Source organism: Vidua macroura, chromosome Z (genome assembly GCF_024509145.1).
Source record: "Vidua macroura isolate BioBank_ID:100142 chromosome Z, ASM2450914v1, whole genome shotgun sequence".
In the NCBI taxonomy this organism is placed as follows: Eukaryota; Metazoa; Chordata; class Aves; order Passeriformes; family Viduidae; genus Vidua; species Vidua macroura.
The window spans coordinates 22,163,641-22,181,498 of NC_071611.1; the positions used below are offsets into that span (position 1 = coordinate 22,163,641).

Genomic DNA, 17,858 nt, shown 5'->3' on the forward strand with positions numbered 1-17,858 from the left:
TTAGCATCTAGCTCATTGTATTAATGGATGCTAAAGCCAGCAAATTAATATTATCAATGGTAGATCACAATACACGACTTCTGTCTGGGGAAGGAGAAGAATGAAATGAAATTCCAATCAGAAGGAAAAGTTCTGGCCAAGTGTCATGTGAAGCATGTAAAACTCCATCTTATTCATTAAGTTTCTCTGAAGCATATGATAAATTCTTGCAAAAGTGTGGCAAATTTTTTTCAAGACTGAGATGCCCAAAATTCATCACTCATGTATATCTTGTAGCTTTCCTAAATGCTGAGTGAAACTGCAGGATGAATTCACCAGTGGTCCTAATACATCAATAATCTCATTGCTTCAAATGGTAAGCATTATTTATAACTGAAATTCATAAATTATAAGGCTAAAAAAACTAAGACCAAGCAGATTTATTCTAGATTCTCAATCTACTGATTTTTTTTTTTTTTTGTGAAAATGACTCTTCCATCAGGTTTAAGGCACCTTATTTGTACTTTTGCTCAGCAAAGTAAAGCAACATTAAGAAAACCTATATACATTCAAATAAATAATGAAAAAATGTGTAGTTTTTAGCAACTTCCTTCCAGGAATTTCAGAATGCTTTGCAAATACTTGTGTTTCTTCCTCATAACACAGAAGAAGAAACTAGGCCAAAGAAAGGTTTATTTATTATGGTCACAAGGCAAGCCATAGTCAGAACTGACACTGAACATATTCAATTTTCAGTTTCCTGCTTCACATATAAGTCCTGATTTCTAAACTGAAAAGAGGAAAACATAATCATTTTTTCCTATTCTTAAAATATTTTTTCAAGACTCTCCTACTATTCAAATTCTATTAAAGAGCAAGAAAAGAACAGCAGAAAAATATTAGTGAAAAAGAAATTATGGGGTCCTACCATGTATTTTAAAAGGTAAAAAAACAACACAAATATTAAATAATTTGCAGCTATTTATGTAGCTTACCCCTTAACAAAAGACAGAAAGGAATGAAATTAGCTATGCAATGTTCTAACACTATGTCCTATTTAAATCTAAACTAAGTAAGCAAAGAAGCATCGTGATATTAAAAAATCCCAAACATCCAAATTTAAATAAAACAAAAACAAAACAAACAAAAAATCAACAACAAAAATCCACACATACAAAAGAAAACTATACAAAAGACAGCACAAAAACAAAAACCACAACACGAAACAAAATACAAACCAAGGGAAAAAACCAAACAGACAAACAAACAAAAAAAAAAAGAACCAAAACCAAACCAACAGCAACAACAAAAAAATCTCATATCTCCAACCCTCAAAAAAAGCAAAAAAGAGGCAAACCTGCCCAGAACAATGCAAAGAAAAAGCACCAATTCTGGAGGAACTTCAAAAGCAAGAGTTTCTGTTAGTGTTAAGTGACAGAAACCATGCAGCTGTGAACAGTGCTTTGTTGAAGCTGTTTTGAGACACTGGGAAGAGAGGCTTTGTAACAAAGGTTGTTGAGGTTTGAGAGGATAGGAGAGGAAGAGAAAGTAGCACAAAATGTCAGTAAGACAGGAACTGCAGAATTCTCTACAATTTTTCCCCTAATAAATAAAATCTGCTTGTAAATTCCATTTTTCCAGTGAAGACACTGACATGCTCTTGCTATAAGGCATCTTGCAGGCCTATGAACTAAACTCCTCAAATGTTACTATCAGGGTAGTAAAGCGGCAAGTTGAGCACAAAAACAGCAACAACATTTAGGAATGAAACAATGAAACTATTATGGCTACTATCTTGGAAGACCAAGTTCAACTATTAAAGACACTCAAATATATAACTTGCAAAAACAGGAATCAAGGAAGCCAGAGCATTATGTATTTCACTTACCACAAAGAGAGAAGAGTAACTGAAGCAAACAAAAAATTATTGACTGAAGTATGCATTCAAAATGAGTGAAAATACCCTTAGACATTTTTGGAAGAAATGGAGTATGCGCTTCTGTTGACTAAAGCTCTCTAACAAAAGACCAGACTCACTGATGAGGAACAAAGTCTTTTTTAGCAAGCCCTGGGTTATCAACAAATATATCATTGTCACTAAAGATCCTAGAGAAACATCTGCCAATAGTCATGGAAAATTGAACTTATTCCTAGAAAATATGAGTTTCCAACCAACAAATATGACAGACAAAAAGAAAAGCTCAATGCAAATAGAGATTGCATTCAATTTAAACTCTAATGAAAAAAAATGACAGACCATTCACAGCAACAGAATTTCGTTTCACTCAAGCAAAGAAAGAAATAAAGGAAAAACTATATTGACAATTCAGGCTTTTCCCTTCCCTCCTTTTTGTCAATTATTTTGTCAAATCACTTTTTTTTTAATCACTCACCCTGACTTCCTATCATAAAGCTTTCATGAAAATGTTTTTAAATTATCCTGATTATTATTAACTGTCACCAAGCTACCATTGTGTTGCATGCTACCTGGAGTCTATCACCTTTAACATTAAATCTTTATTGCAAAAGATGTGTTTTAATTTTAAATGAGCTAAGGGAAATTTGTTGCTTTAATGTAAATTTCTGCCTAAGACAGGACACAACCTTTATGAACAGTTAGTCAGTAGGTTAAAAATGCCTTGTCTCAAATAGGATTTACATCTAGATGGGCATACTGGGGTAGTTCTTAACATAAAATGCACAACTTTCTCAGAGAAGAGAGTTTCAGCCATCAAAAGACTGCATTTTCAATACATATACATTCATATAGCTACACTAATCTATATAAAATATACTTGAGACCAATGACATACTAGTGCAACTGCTTTGTTTTACCCTGCAAAGAATATGACCGAACACCAACTCCTTCACCATTTCGCCTTCAAGAAGAATGAAAATTAGGTTCTACATTCTTTTTCTTCTTTCCTCTGGTCTCCCTTGAAGGAAAAGATCATTCTTCCACCTTTATTGTACCTTTTAATCTAGACATTTTTATGATTGCTTTTTCACTTGTCTTTTTCAAAAAAACTGTTTTAACAATGTTATTTAAATGGCTGGAGAAAGACGCCAACATGCAGTTAAACAAAAGGAGATTCCATGCACTGCACCTGGGGAGGAAAAACCCCATGAACCAACAGCGGCTCAACCAGAAAGGCCCAGGAAGAACACAGGGCAGTGGTGAGCACCCCAGTTCTCTGCCAGGCTCACTGGGTGTGCTGCCAGCAGGACACGGAGGAATCGTGCCCTCTCCCCTGCCCTGTGAGGCCACACCTGGAGTGCTGTGCCCGCTCTGGGCTCTCCAGCCCACGAGAGATGAGGAGCTACTAGGGAGAGCCCAGGAAGGGCCACAAACACGGTGAAGGAAGAGGAGTGTCTCTCTTATGAGGGAAAGCTGAGAGAGTTGGGTCGGTTCACCCTGGAAAGTACACAGCAGCACCAGACTCACCACAGGACCTGACAAACTGAGGAGTTTCAGGCCACCAAAAGACATCTGACACGCCGTGGAGCAGGGTCTTTTCCCTCTGGGCTGTTTGTTGTGCTCACCAGGCAACAGCCAGGTGCCACAGGCTCCTGTATTTGCACACTCGGCCCAGCGTGCGGCCTTCAGCAGGACCCAGGCCCTGCACTGGCAGTGCCCCACAGCACCACTGAGGGCTCCCAGCCACTTCCTCCTTCCCGGACCGCCTCATGCAGGTACCCTGTGCCAGCTGAGTCCCACTGGCTGGGCGGAGCAGTGTGGAAGGGAGATTTCTCCCGGAATGGGGAGCAGCACGCCTGGGGGAACGGAGCGGGAGGCAGGTGTCGAAGGCAGCTGAGGGGCGGCTCGGTCACTTTCCAGTAAGGTCTCCTTTTCCTGCAAGGAGACCCTTCGGGCGGGCCCTGTCTCCCCTCTCTGCCCCACTTCGGGCGGGCCCTGTCTCCCCTCTCTGCCCCACTTCGGGCGGGCCCTGTCTCCCCTCTCTGCCCCACACGGAGACCTTTCGGGAGGGCCCTGTCTCCCCTCTCTGCCCCACACGGGGACCTTTCGGGTCTCTGCCGGCCCTGTCCCCCCTCTCTGCTCACGCTCTGGGTTCTCTGCTGCCCGGTTCCCGGCGCCAGAGAAGCTCCGGCACTTGCCCCGTCTCTTGGCAGCCCATGGCGCCCGGTGCCGCGGAGGCTCTGCGGGAGAGCGGCTCCGCCGCGCCGGCCGCCACGAGCGGGGGGCAGCGGGAGGCAGCGGCAGCCGGGCTGTGCCCCATCTGCCTGGGCGCCGTGGACAACGCGGCGCACGTGGACACCTGCCTGCACACCTTCTGCTTCGCCTGCATCCGGCAGTGGGCTGCCGTGCGCGCCGCCTGCCCGCTCTGCAGGCAGCGCTTCGGCCGCATCCTGCACACGGTCAGGGCGGACGACGACTACCAGGAGTACGTGCTCGGCCCGCCCGGCTGCCAGCAGAGCGCCGCGGCCGCGCAGAGCGTGCTCGGCACATCCCCGCGCTGGCGCTACCACCTGCGCCCGCGGCCCCACCGCCGTCCCGCTGCCAGGAGAAGGGGGCGGCCGCCAGGGGACGGAGAGAGAGCTCCAAGAACCTCTGACACCTCTGCCCGATAGGCTGCAGCGCAGCGCTCGACCCGCCCTGCCGGTGGACCTGCCAGCCTGGGGGCGCGGCTTACGGCCCTCATGTGCTTGGAATGAGCATCCAGAGGCTTTGCAAAGCACACGTCTCTCGCAGCATCTTCGTACATTGCATGTGAATACACTAATTCGATGGAGGTCTTATTTTATCTCTGTCTCTCTGGCGTAGTAGTATTGCTATTTTTTAAATAGTAGTATTGCTATAATAGTATTGCTATTTTAAAAATTATTAAAGTGTTCTTATTTCAACCCAAAATGTTTATCTTTTTTTTTTTTTTTTTTCCCAACACTCCTCTCTAGTAAGGAGAGGGTGGTAAGTGGGTGAATGGATCTCAGTTCCTGGCTAGCGTTCTCCAGCTGAAAGAACCCGAGCTTTCATTGGTGCTGGAAAATCATTGGCTTTGTGGACACTGATCCAGAAGCTTTTCAAAGCATGATTTTCTCAAAACCAAAGGAAGCTACTTCAAGCAGTGCTTTCTAACAGTGCTTTGTTAGTGTAGGAAAACAAAAGGGGAGAATGCCTGGAACGTGCTGTGAACTTCTTTATATAAATGCTGCAACAGAGCCTCTTTCACTTGACCTCCCGAAGCTTTCCCTCTCCAAGCACCAGAGCATCGCTGCCTGTAGTAGTGGGGAACAAACCAACACCGACCCCCTTTATGCATCCGAAGGAGATCCCCCTGTCTGAGCCCTCTGACCCCTCTCTGACCCTTCTGTACAGCAGCAGCTCAACTCCCCCGGCCCAAACCCGGCTGGAATGCAGGAGAGGGCTGGGTTCAGGCTTCACAAAAGATACTGCTGAGGACCATCTGCTGACCTGCACACTTTGGCTTGGCGTTTTTTGCAGAGCAAAGCTCAAAACTCCAAGCATCCCAGGACTTCAGGAGCCACCCAAGAAGCAGAGTGGCATGCAAGCAAAACATAGGTTTCCCACTCCTCTCTATCTCTAAGTCTTACTGGGCCCATCGCAGTCCCCCACTTTCAATCATTTCCCCACATACACCAGCACCATATCTGAATATTTCCACAAGCTGCACTACAATCCCCTTTTGCTGTGCTGGGGCAGCTGCACAGACTCTTATCCCACATCCCACATGGGTCCCCAGCCTGCTGGCAGAGTTCCCACAGCCAGTGAGGCCTCTGCACTGCATTCCTGTGGCATCCGTCTCCACTTGGCAGGGAAGGGCCTGGAGGTCCTGAGGACATCAACATACAAATGACACCGGTGGTGTGCCCTGTGGCCAAAAGGCAAAGAGGCTCCTGGGGGCACTGGGAGTGCTGCCAACAGGACAGGGAGGGATCCTAACTGCTCCCCTGACCAGACCCAGAGTGCTGTATTCAGCTCTGGACTCTCCTCCCCAGGAGAGATGAGGAGCTACTGGAGAGAGCCCAGGGAAAGGCCACAAACATGCTAAAGGAACTGAATTCTGTCCCCTTTGAGGAAAATCTGAGAGAGCTGCAATGGTTCAGCCTGGAGAGGAGAAGGTACATGGGGATCTCATCATTGTTTGTAAACACCAGATGCAGTGAGTAAAGAAAAAGGAGCTTGACTCCTCTTGGAGGAGCCCAGTGGCAGAATGGGAGGCAATGTATACAGAGCGAAATGCACTGCATTTCATTAAATTCCATTTAAGCATGAGATGAAACTTTTTCACTGTGACAATGAACGTGGACTGGGCAATTGTCTGTACATCTAATCACCATACTTGGCCTTCAGTACCCTGAAGAAAACAGAAGCAGAAGGTAATCTTCTTCCCTCTACCACCTCCCTAGGTACTTGGTTGTGCAGAATTAACATGTCAAAATAAGGCAAGACCATCTACTGGACCCTTTACCCTTCTAACAGTTGTGATGAAGTTATGACTGATTACCTTCTATAAAATATGGATGAAGAATGCACTGAAACGCAGAAAAAAGCCAAATTACAGTTCCTGGATGGCAAGCTAAATGTACACATGAAGGTCCTTACACAAGATGATGACCAGCATTCCTCTTAACTCAGATAATTTATTATGCCCTAAGATTGGGAAAATGAACATTACTTCACTGTGCTTTACTGCACTTAAGTTTTTCAGAAAACAGTAAAAATAAAACACACTAATTCTGCAGCAACATCAGATAAATCAATTTAACTTGTTTATATATTCATCAGCCTATAAAAGTGAATGAGAAGCAGAACAAACTAAGTATTAGCAAGTGTTACAATAGCTAAGAATGCATGCAAAATTGCTGTAAAGAGCTCAAGGAGGGGCATGCAGGCTCATCACTACATAAGAAACTGAAAACCATTTACTAGGGTACCAGAATTGCTTGCTATGTTTTTGGTGTAATTTATTTTATTAAACTAGTCTATAACATGAACTGTCTCAAACCATTATTCTTTGTCTTACTAATAGAGCTAATATATTCAAATACCAGTATAACTTGGAATAAAAACAATGACTTGTCATTAGCCAATTCAGAGGTGGGCTAGATGGTGAAATTACTGGTCCAAGAAGTATCTTGTAGCATTAAACACCACATTGACAATTAAAAGTACAAATTAAACTTTTTCTGATTTTATTCTGAGATTCATGTTGATCTGCATTAGATAGGACTAACACAGAACAAGAAAGAAATACAGAATGGGAAATACAGAACAAAAGATGTTCAATATTTCAGAGAATTATTACCCCATAGGACAGGATACAAAGATAATTTTAGAACCAAAACCTGTGTTAATCTGACAGGGCTCACACCCAGATTGGGGTGACCCCGGGAGGTGGTAAAGTCTCTCCTCTCAACCTGGGCCTTCAAAGAAAGACTCAGTAGTCTTCAGTCATCGGGTCTCAAGGTAGTTTAGTTTACTGCATGTTATCTCAAGGCACACACACTCCCTGACATTCTCTCTGACTCCTTCTCCCTCTGCGTCTCTCTCCATCTCTCTCTCTTTTTGTCTCTCCCACCCAAGGGCTGGTGCCATCTTTTATATCACACATTGTGTATTAAATGTTTATAGTTTTTCCCCAATGCCTATTACCTATATTGAACAGTGACTTTCTACTCTAAACCAGTCTGTGAGTGCCAACATCACCAAGAACATGGAGGATAGGAAGGAGAAAGAAGGACAGGGCACGCCCAAATCCCTCCATCTTAGAACTTCTGACCCCCATGTACAAAACTCAGACCCCTCTGTACAAGGCCTAAAACCCCCCTGTACAGCACTCAAAAATCCTTCCTTTCACTTTGTGACTACTTCTACTATAATATCTAAACTTTTGTGATTTCTTGTTCTTCCTGCAAGGTTGGTAAATTGTTCTATGGATCAAATTCAAAACCACAGGGGTTTCTGGCTGCCTGCCAGGGTCTCAGATGCTTCTGACCCGGACCCGGAACATCCAAAAGTGTCTGAGGGACACCTTGGGTTCCGATATTAATCTATGTAAAAGAAGAGATGACCACATACATCCATGGTCTTTCTCCCACACTCCTACATTCATGCAGATCCTCCAGCCATTCTCCAGATCCGGGAAGGTAGTATGACCAGAGATACATGTGGTTGCAAACCAGAGAAGTATCATCATTTCCTTGGCTAGGCAACTGCACCATTAACATGTTTATACCAGTTTATATACACTGAAACCAACACAACTCCTTAGTGGAGGTTGGGAACATATGTGTTCAGAGAGTTTTGTCCTCATCAGCAAATAGTTAGGAATCACTCTTGACATGCCAAGTGTTCTTAAACTAAAACCTCTTTCACTATGCTATAGTATTTTTAAATCAGCATACAATTAACTTAGCTGGAAAACTTTTTTAAAATACTTTCCTCTTATGGGTAGGGCAAAAGGCTGTATAAATGGACAAAGAAGGGTTACAGACTTCTCTAGAAAGAGTTAAAATGCAATGAGGATTTGCCAAAAATGCTGATCTTCTGTAGCATATAGATTCAAAAGGCATCACACTTATGACAAAGTTATGACAACTTTACTCTTGCCGAACAGTATGCTTAGTTTAAGCTCTTTTCCTTTTTTATTAACCAGAACACAACAAAGAATATATGTCATTTTATCATTACTCCTTTTGGGTAGCTGTAAGAGATAAAAGGATCGTTTGAGATCTATATGCCTTCTTTCAATAATTACTTTCTAAAGTAATCAGAATTGCCATCAGCGAATTGTTCCTTATGTTTTGACAAAAGATCAGGATTCTGCTTATGAGAGTGACAGTATGATGTGCTACTTATTCAATTTTCCTGCCAAATTAATAGGAGATATTTTCCCACAACACTGCCAGAAGATAAAGAACTTCTCTAGTCATAAAGTCTAGTAAAAGTAATGAAGCTTCTACATGAAGAAACAAAAATTTGTCTAGCTTCCTCTGGGTTAGTTTCACCCCCGCCCCCAAAACTGAGATAAATAGCTCATTAAGAGTAACTGTTTGATTTTCTTAAAGACAGGTGATTAGATTTACCTCTTCATAACTAGCTTACCTAGAATATTAAATATCAATAGTTTTAACTAAGGATTTTGAAAGAGTGCAAAAAAACCTGCCAGAAAGAAAAAGAGTGTGTTCCAAAGCTGTAAGATCCTTATGAATATTTTATTCAGATAGACACAAGAAATTATGCATGGATTTCACATTACTGAGATTCTTACTTAAAAACTACAAAATGCATTATTTTGCTGATTTTTAGTCCATTTAAAAATCATTTTATCCCACCTTAAAAAAATAAAAGAGCAATTGAAATTTAAAGTCTTTGACTTCACAGAAATATCTTGTTTGCATTTCATGCAGAATAATGTTATGTTACATACCTTCCCCTTGAGAAGCCTCTACGGAGGCTTGATTTGGCAGGGACAGAACTGATAAGACTGAACTAATAGTGCTGTATGATATCCCAGTTGCTTTTTAATCTGTGAAAAGTCTACTAGCCACAAAGAAAATGCCAAAAAAGTGTAAGAGATTTCTCGATCAACTCTGTATTAGCTTCCACCTGTTCCATATATTTCTATGAAATGTTCTATACCCACTTGCAGCAAGCCTGAAATCTATCATTAAACAAGCTTGTATCAATTCTATAGGTTAGCAGGGAGTGAAGACCCATCTAACATAATTCAACCTCATTCTAACAAACGGTATTTTGTATTTCTGGTTTAAACAAACACCACATCCAAAAACAAAAAAACAAAAACAAAAACAAAAAAAAAAAAACAAAAAACACAAAACAAAAACCAAAACAAAAAAAAAAGACAAAAAAAAACCCCACAAAAACAAACAAACAAACAAACAAACAAAAAAAAAAAAAAAAAAAAAAAAAAAAAAAAAAAAAACGAAACACAAAACCAAAAACTGTCAACAGCAGTACCTTTCCATTAAGAAATGCAAAAGCCATTTTTCCTGGCTGTTTCTGTTTGTCACAGTAAACTGAGAAGGGAAAATGAGATTTAAAAGAAGAGTGAAAAGGATCAATAAGAAATAGTATTGACTATTGACTACATTACTACATTAAATACAATTTATATAGATTCAGTATTGCAAAACCCAAATAATGCCATCAAATGTGCTCTTAAAGACTTGCACTAAGGAAGTTTTCCATGCAACCAGATAATTAAACCATTTCTATCAGTCAACTACTTTAACATAGTACTTAACTTAAAGCAGAATAATCAGAATTTGTTACACATTTCCATCATTTCACTAGATCTTTTCCTTCCTTGCTGCATGTCTAAAAAGTCAAAACAGTTCAATTAAAGAAAACAATAATTTACATTCTCTAATAGTTTTAATTAAGAATTGCAACTTGAGAAACAGAATTCAGTTCAACTTCCATGCAGTGTCCAAATTTCCAGGTATTTCCATTCCATTTTGAAAATTTGATGAAGGAAGGGAAATCCTCAACTGCGAAGCCTAAAACAGAAGCTCTGCCATCTTGATATTCAATTGTGCACAAAATAAAATGGTGCTTCCTTGCAGACTTTCCTAAATTTGGGAAATACAAGTCTATCTTCTGATTTGCAGAAGCTTTCTCTCCAAGTTCGGATCTGGCATTCTAACATGAATACACTTTATACTGTCCTCATTGAATCACCACTGGCATTTCATTCAGGCAAAAGCTATAATTATGTCCTTGTGGTTTTTGGCAAAAGTGAAGACTGATGTTAGTCACATATCCTGATAGTAGGGCCAACTATCAGGAGAAGAAATTAAACTATAGAAAGCATAGAACTGCATATGCAAACATTTTCAATAAAGGATGGAAATGACCACGGAATTTTTATTGTTCTCCTAAATTTATTCCCTTATTTCCTGTTAAACATATGTAAGTCCAAATCCTAGAAAATACCATTTAGAAGTTTTGTGTTCAGCAGGGTCTCTGAGCCCTTAATAGGGTTATTTTTTATTTATATTGCATGTGATAAGACCAAATTAGATCATTAAATTTTAACATTCCATGGAGGAATGATAATGGCTTTCTGGTGATGTCAGAATACTTTATATACAACTTCTGCATTTACTTTTCCAGTGTGATCAGCACCTTATTTTATTGCGCAGATGTCACTCCACCAAATCATTATCAGATTGTTCCATCTCTAAGTAGATAATTCTATGCCATATGTTTTGTAGGAATTAAGATTCTTGCACTAGTACGTACCATATTGCTCTCTCTTACTAAATACAGTTAGAGAATTAATGCTTAATAGACACATGCAGTGAACACTAAACCTGCCGCTGGGAAGGACGTGACACAAAAAAGGGGAATATCACTTGATGTTCTTTTCAGCTGTAACCAACCTATTGGAAAAGAACTGGCAATTTAAACTCAAGACTTGTACATCATGAAATTCCATCAGGGAAGATAGAAGGACTGGGAATTAATGCATTTTAATTCATTGATAAATTGCCTCCAAAGATTCTTCAGCTTCTATTGACTGAGGATGGAAACTAAGGATGCACTTTGCCTTGCAGAATCAAAAGTTTTGTGAACACAGGTATCTTAAGGGGTAAGTAAAACTGGGGTCAAGAGAGTCACAAACAGAAGAAAAATTAAGTTAAACCAAAAACAATTATTGCAGCCTGGGTCAGGAACACTGCATTCATACAAACTAATTGCAAGTGTGTATGAAGTGTTTGTGCTACAGGACAAAAATGTAGTTAAAGTTGACCTTTCTAAAACTAGATGCCCATCTTCCTGAAATCATTTTTCTCTGAAACATTTACCCAGCAAATAATATACCTGCTACCCTTTATGCTAAAAAGACAAAATCACCCCTTCCAATTTCTTCACTATTGCAGACATCTACAGAAGGCACAGGGCTGGATTTATTGTATGCTATGTCTTCTTTTCCAAGGACAACATTCCTATGGAAAATGTCAACTGCAGTAAACAGAGAGCTAAAAAACCCTATTAAAAGTTCACATTCTTCATACAGTATCAAGTTAAATGAAACATCATCCAACAAAGGCCTGCAATTACCACAGGAATTCACACAAATAACCTCTTTTGTTCAGTACCTACCAAATGAGGTCTGGATTGTGAGGTTCATTTCCTTCTAATGTATATTTCTTTCAGGCTGATTATGGAGGTAATTGGAAAAAAAAAAAAAAAAAAAAAGATACCAAGCAGGATATTTCAACTACAAAAAACTATCTATTTTTCCTGGTTTTTTAGGCACAGGTTTTAACTGGGTTGAAATTTTATTGATGCTCCGTTTATGGGAATCTTAACAAGCAGAATTGCAACATCAAGCAAGTGGTTCTAGTCACAAAATGAAAGCAGAATCAAGATGTCTATTTCTACTGCACAAGAAGTAAACTCTTTTATTGTATATCCTTTCTTGGCCTTATGCTTTTGAACTCAGCATTGGCCTCTAGAAAAAAAATATGCCTAATTCATTCCTATTATATGGGTTTTCAGTTCTGATTAATATCCGTAGAATTACATGTATGGCCTCCTTATGTCTTTTTCCTCATTTGACCTACCCAGCTGCCCACTCTAATATTAAGAAGAGAAAAAAAAAAATTGTTATCATATTCTAAACTGTTCTTAAAGACCCCAATCTGGAAGTTCACTTCCACTAGACATAAAAATTTAATTGTGATGCTAGCTTAAATATATTCATAGATTGCCTGAGTGATTTTTTCATATTTGTACTGGGATTAACATACTTGCAAGGATAATGTTTCTAAACCCACCAGGTCTGCAATAGCGCTACAGGACTTGATTAGTTACAACTCAAGTACATTTTGGTGTCCTGGATCCAGCCTATACGGAGAAAATCAGAAAGCTAAAATACATTTATAAATAAAATTGTAGCTTTCTTTTCAATCCAGCTTCTGTACCTTTGTCGTCTCTCTGTGTGCTAACTCTGCCCTTTTCAATAAAAGGGTGTTTTCTTCTACTTGCTTTCAAATAAACCTCCTTCCTGTCAACAACTTTTTTAATTAACTTTTTTGGCACACAAATGTTCAGCATTTCATAGTCTTTCAGGTCAATTTTACTGTGGTCTTCTACAGTGGTAGTGACAGTGTTATATCACTGCTACTACAAAAAAAATTGTTACTCATAATATCTGCAACTCCATTTCTTTTCTTGAATAACATCCTGTATTCATACAGTCATCAGCTACACAGACCCTAGTCTTGGTAATTTCTAGGAGATGAAGTCCCAGCTGCCACAAGAGATCCATCTTTTTACATCACTGAACAAACAAATGAAATTTAAGCGTTGACACTGTGCTGGCTTGCATACCTCTGCAAGAAGCCATGCCACATCACTCTCCTGTCACAACAATATCACTTAGGACCAATGCAACATTTTCCTCCACATTTGAGAAGAGACACCAAGGGGGTGACAGGTTTGCATAACTGAGAAAGATACCTCCCTGCCATGGTTTCAGCATTTTAAAACAGTGGTAATTAATTTCTTCATCAGACAATATAAGACAACATCAGACAATATAAGAATAATTTTTAAATATCCATGATGCTAAACAGCAAAAAATTACCAGTAAGGCAGTCCCATTGCCACCACTCCACACTTTTGTAGGTCCAGTTTTCATTCATAGCTTGAATACTTGTGCTCAAGGCTTCCTACCCTTGCAGCTGACTTTGTCTACATCCTGTTACTCAAAAAATTTTATTTGTTCAAGTACAATTTTTAGATTTCTGGGAAACATAAGTTGCTCCACACTTGGAAAAGTTGCATATGTTTTACAATTGAATAAAACGAGAAACAGGTAGCAGATTTGTAAATATTACAGGCAAAAGAATCCATTTCAATCGTCTCTTCTTCAGCTAAAAAAACTCTTTCCCTGAAGTAACCCTGTAAGCTCATGAATCCCACAGCCTGCCAGCCAAAAGAGGAAACAAAGCTTAAACCCGTAACTGAGCTCAAACATAACTAGCCAGCCTGTGTGCAGGCCCTTGTTTCAAGATCAGTGACCAATAATTCATACTGCTTTTCACAGTTCTTATAAATGAAAAGTTTTAATCTTAAAGGAACAAATAACTGAATGAAAAACAATGTTTAAACAATGAAACACTGTCCATGGATATCTGTTTTGCACAAGTCTAGTCCAGATGCCCAAGATCATATGTGCAGTCTCAATCTCTTTATCTGCCTGTTCTTCTGCAAATTATTCTCATTTTCCTGACAATACTACTTTTCTAATCATTTAAATTGTCTTAATTAATGTCTCCAAGCCATTGCATGAAAATACATCATTATGAGCTAGGCTTGGAATGGATGTTTTCTCAATTAAGAATGTGTGCATTGTTTCTTATCCTGACAAGTGGGAGATTCAGTTACTTCACATAATAATAGCCTTATCCTAGCTTTGTTAACATACTTGCTATTGAATTACGAGTACTCTGCATGTTTTGCACTCCTCAGTTCAAGCATAAACTAAAGCCATCCTTTCAAGCCATACACTCTGTTTAAACACTACAAAATACTGGCAAAACAGAGAGGTAAGGTTATCAACATAAAATACTTGTTTGACTTCCTACATATTAAAAAAATCTTATATTCCACTCATCTAATTTTGTAAGGCATGGCAACACTTAATGGACACTCTTATAGTTTGCTAATTAACATGGATTGGAGAAAATACAATATAGCCTGTCATGCTTTACTGCCCCCAGTTTAAGACATCTAACAACAACAAAAACAAACAAAACAAAACAAAACCAAAGCAGCAACAACAAAATCACCCTGTACTCCCTCACCCCCTTTCTTCACTTTGGAAGACTAATTTCTTTTAGCACCTTTTGCTTAGATCACATCTAGGTAACTGTGTCGAGTTCCCTCTCTTTAAGAAAAATGTAGCTAAGACAGAGTAAGTTCAGCAGAGGTTCAAGGCAGTCAGAGAAAAGAGCATAAGAAAACCAAGTGAGATGAGCACATTTAGCATGGAAAATGTTTCCGGGGAAACCAACAGCACCCCTCTGCTACTTGAGAGATTACCAAGAGAACAGAGTAAGAGTGGTGGATGACAAAAGGGTGAGAGACAGTGGTCATTTATTGAAATACAAGTGGGTAGAGATGGGGAATAAGAATTTTTCTCCATGAGGACAGATTGGCCTCAGTGGAACCAGGGCCCTGAATTATTCTTTGATCCTATGAAACACACAAAACAGCTGACAACTTCATTTACATATCTTTACATAGCAGGCTCATAAACATATACTGAAAATGGTAATTTCCACAAGATTTAAAAGCCAGTAAATTTTCTCCATCAGAGATAACAGAAGGTGAATTTTGAAACTCTTTACTTATGGTACACATTAACTTTTATAAATTCTACTAGTTAGAAAAAGAAGACAAATTAAAAGACATTGGTTGTATTATGACATAAAATGCAAGTGATTGTTTAACAAATCCATAAGCTTAAAGAGTAGCATATTCTCAGAGGAAGAAGTGGGAAATACTTTTTCCATAATACTGATAAAGGGTCAAATCACAAAAAGCAAAAAAACCCCAAGAAAACTCAGCAGGTCTAGTAATAATACTTCACTTGATGTCTGAGTATCAGGTCTGAGGGTTTCTCCTCAACTAATTTAAAACCTATCAATTCTGAACATCAGGAAATTTCAACATTTAAATGTAGTGGTCAACATGCATTGAGTATAGTTACAACAAACTAGAGTGCAAAAACATTATTTTTCCTCCTACATGGTTATGTACAATTTTAATGTAATCATAAACTGGTCAGAGTTTTAGTAGTCATTTAGTCTAATACTTTGGACTCAAAACTTCAGTCATATATTAGAAGCAGGCTTTCTTTTGATAAAGTAGTTGTCCCTGATATATTTAAGCTTTCTTATTGCTCATTATACTTCATGACTACTTAGAGCAATGCAGACCACTGCTGTTATGAACAGTTTCCAGGTGTTCCCCAGAGACACGGGCAGGGCTTTCCTAGTTCCCATAGCAACACTAAAAGAAAACTACTAACTCTACTAAGTACCGATATTGAAATGCTAATTAGCTAATTGATCTGTTTGTTTTCTCTAAACTACCTGGCCTCCCACCCCTCCACGCTGCCATTCTGGGACTAACATGCAAATAAAAACCCCTTAGGATCATGGGAGTATTTTTAGGAGATAAAAATGAATATAAATCAAAAACTGAACACAATAGAGGAGTCTAGATAAATGCCCTAGCTGAGGAAGAGGGAAACACATCCCCTGACTGGCTTTTAACCGTCGCCATCACCTAAGAGAGAACAGACTATATTAGGCTCTGAGAAGCAGGGAGATAGAGACAGAGAGCCCTGGTGCTGCCACCAGGGAAGGAGCGGGGACAGCTGTTGTTCTGGACTTCAGCAACAGACTCTGCACACCACGCCTCCTCATCCTCGGGCCACCGGTGTGCCACAGAAGGAGAAAGGACAGCTGCTGCTCGGGACTCCAGTGACCGACTCTGCACGCCGCCTTCCTTCTGGCTGCCTGGGAAAGCTACGACTGTGGGGGCGAGCTCTGCGTCGAGCCCCCTGCCCAGCTGATCTTTTTAATAAAGAGCTGAACATTAATAAAGGCATTAGCCCTGTTCATTTCAACTGCTACTTAAAAACTAACATTAAGAAAAAACAGACTGTCTGAAGAAAAGAGCTATCATTAATTGCATACAGATTACATAAAGTGACTCATTATGTGGACCTTCTGATAGGATTGTATCCCTGTTCTCACAGGCCACAGTCTAGCATAGGACTTCTATCAGCATGACTGAACTGAAATGAACCATTTTAACCACAGCTGCAAATGCACGCCAAGAACAATCTTTTGAATGTGTTCTTCAGCTTCTGGGAATGACAGAAGAGCTGTTTGTTTCCATCAGGTGAACCATCAAGTTTCTTTTAACTGCAAATGAGATCAAAAACCAGGAACTGTATGTGTAGGAAACAATAAAAAGCTGACCTTTTCTCCAACTATAATCTTTGTATATAGCACTTATTTTTTCTTCAGATTCCCAAAGTTTTTTTGAATGAGTTTCTCAAGAATAAACAACTATAATAAATCAGACTTCTCTCATCTAACAATTCTAACAACGGTATCTCTCAAAAAAGCACTGGGTCTTTTGTCTGGGCATTTGCTGTCAGACATGTTTAATGTGGAAATATAGGACTCCCTTAAACAACATTTAGAAGCAAAATATACAGAAACATAGCTTTAACATTTTTCCCATGGCACAGTGACCTCAATAACAACAATTTCATGCATAGCATTCATGCAGTTTTTTCAGTGCATAGGGATTTTGAAAGTCAAACTAAACAGACTTGAAAAAGAGAGTAATAATTACAAAGTGTTCTGGTTTGAAAGCAAAACCAGTGAGAGACTCCAAGTCAGAAATACAATTTATTGGGAAAAGGAAAAACAAAAGACAAAAATACACACAATGATACAAAAGGAAGACCACTGGCAAAGTCAGAATACAACCTGACACCCCTTTGGCCACCGTGCTGGTAGCAGTCCAAATTGGAGTGGCTGCAGTCCTCCTGGAGTGGCAGATGTGGTTGCTGTGTCTTCTTGGAAACCTGTGGAAAGGCTGCTTTTCTGTCTAGAAATTCCTGGATTTATCCAGGTGGGAATGCCTAGCTTCTCCCCCTGGGCAGAGCATCTCACAATGGGCTGATGTTATTTTGAGTCACAAGGTGTGTCCCTAATCACCTGTTAAACAGAACTGGCTCCTGGAGAGTGTTATCTCTGAGTCATGAGGTGAGACATTGATGGGCCTGTTAACAGGAGATAAGGAAAACTGTCCAGATGCAACTGCTACTCGGATG

At 39.8% G+C, this 17,858-nt stretch overlaps 2 protein-coding genes across 8 annotated transcripts in view; one reads left to right on the forward strand and one right to left on the reverse strand.

Annotated features, from left to right (window-relative positions):
- The window catches only part of KDM4C (lysine demethylase 4C), a 255,205-nt gene that overhangs the window by 135,018 nt on the left and 102,329 nt on the right, over positions 1 to 17,858 (reverse strand). The window lies entirely within an intron of this gene.
- On the forward strand, positions 3,605 to 4,657 carry LOC128822577 (E3 ubiquitin-protein ligase Topors-like). The gene is made up of 2 exons (XM_054004336.1): positions 3,605 to 3,672; positions 4,111 to 4,657. The coding sequence occupies exons 1-2, from the start codon at positions 3,667 to 3,669 to the stop codon at positions 4,567 to 4,569; spliced, it is 465 nt and encodes a 154-aa protein (XP_053860311.1). The 5' UTR covers positions 3,605 to 3,666; the 3' UTR covers positions 4,570 to 4,657.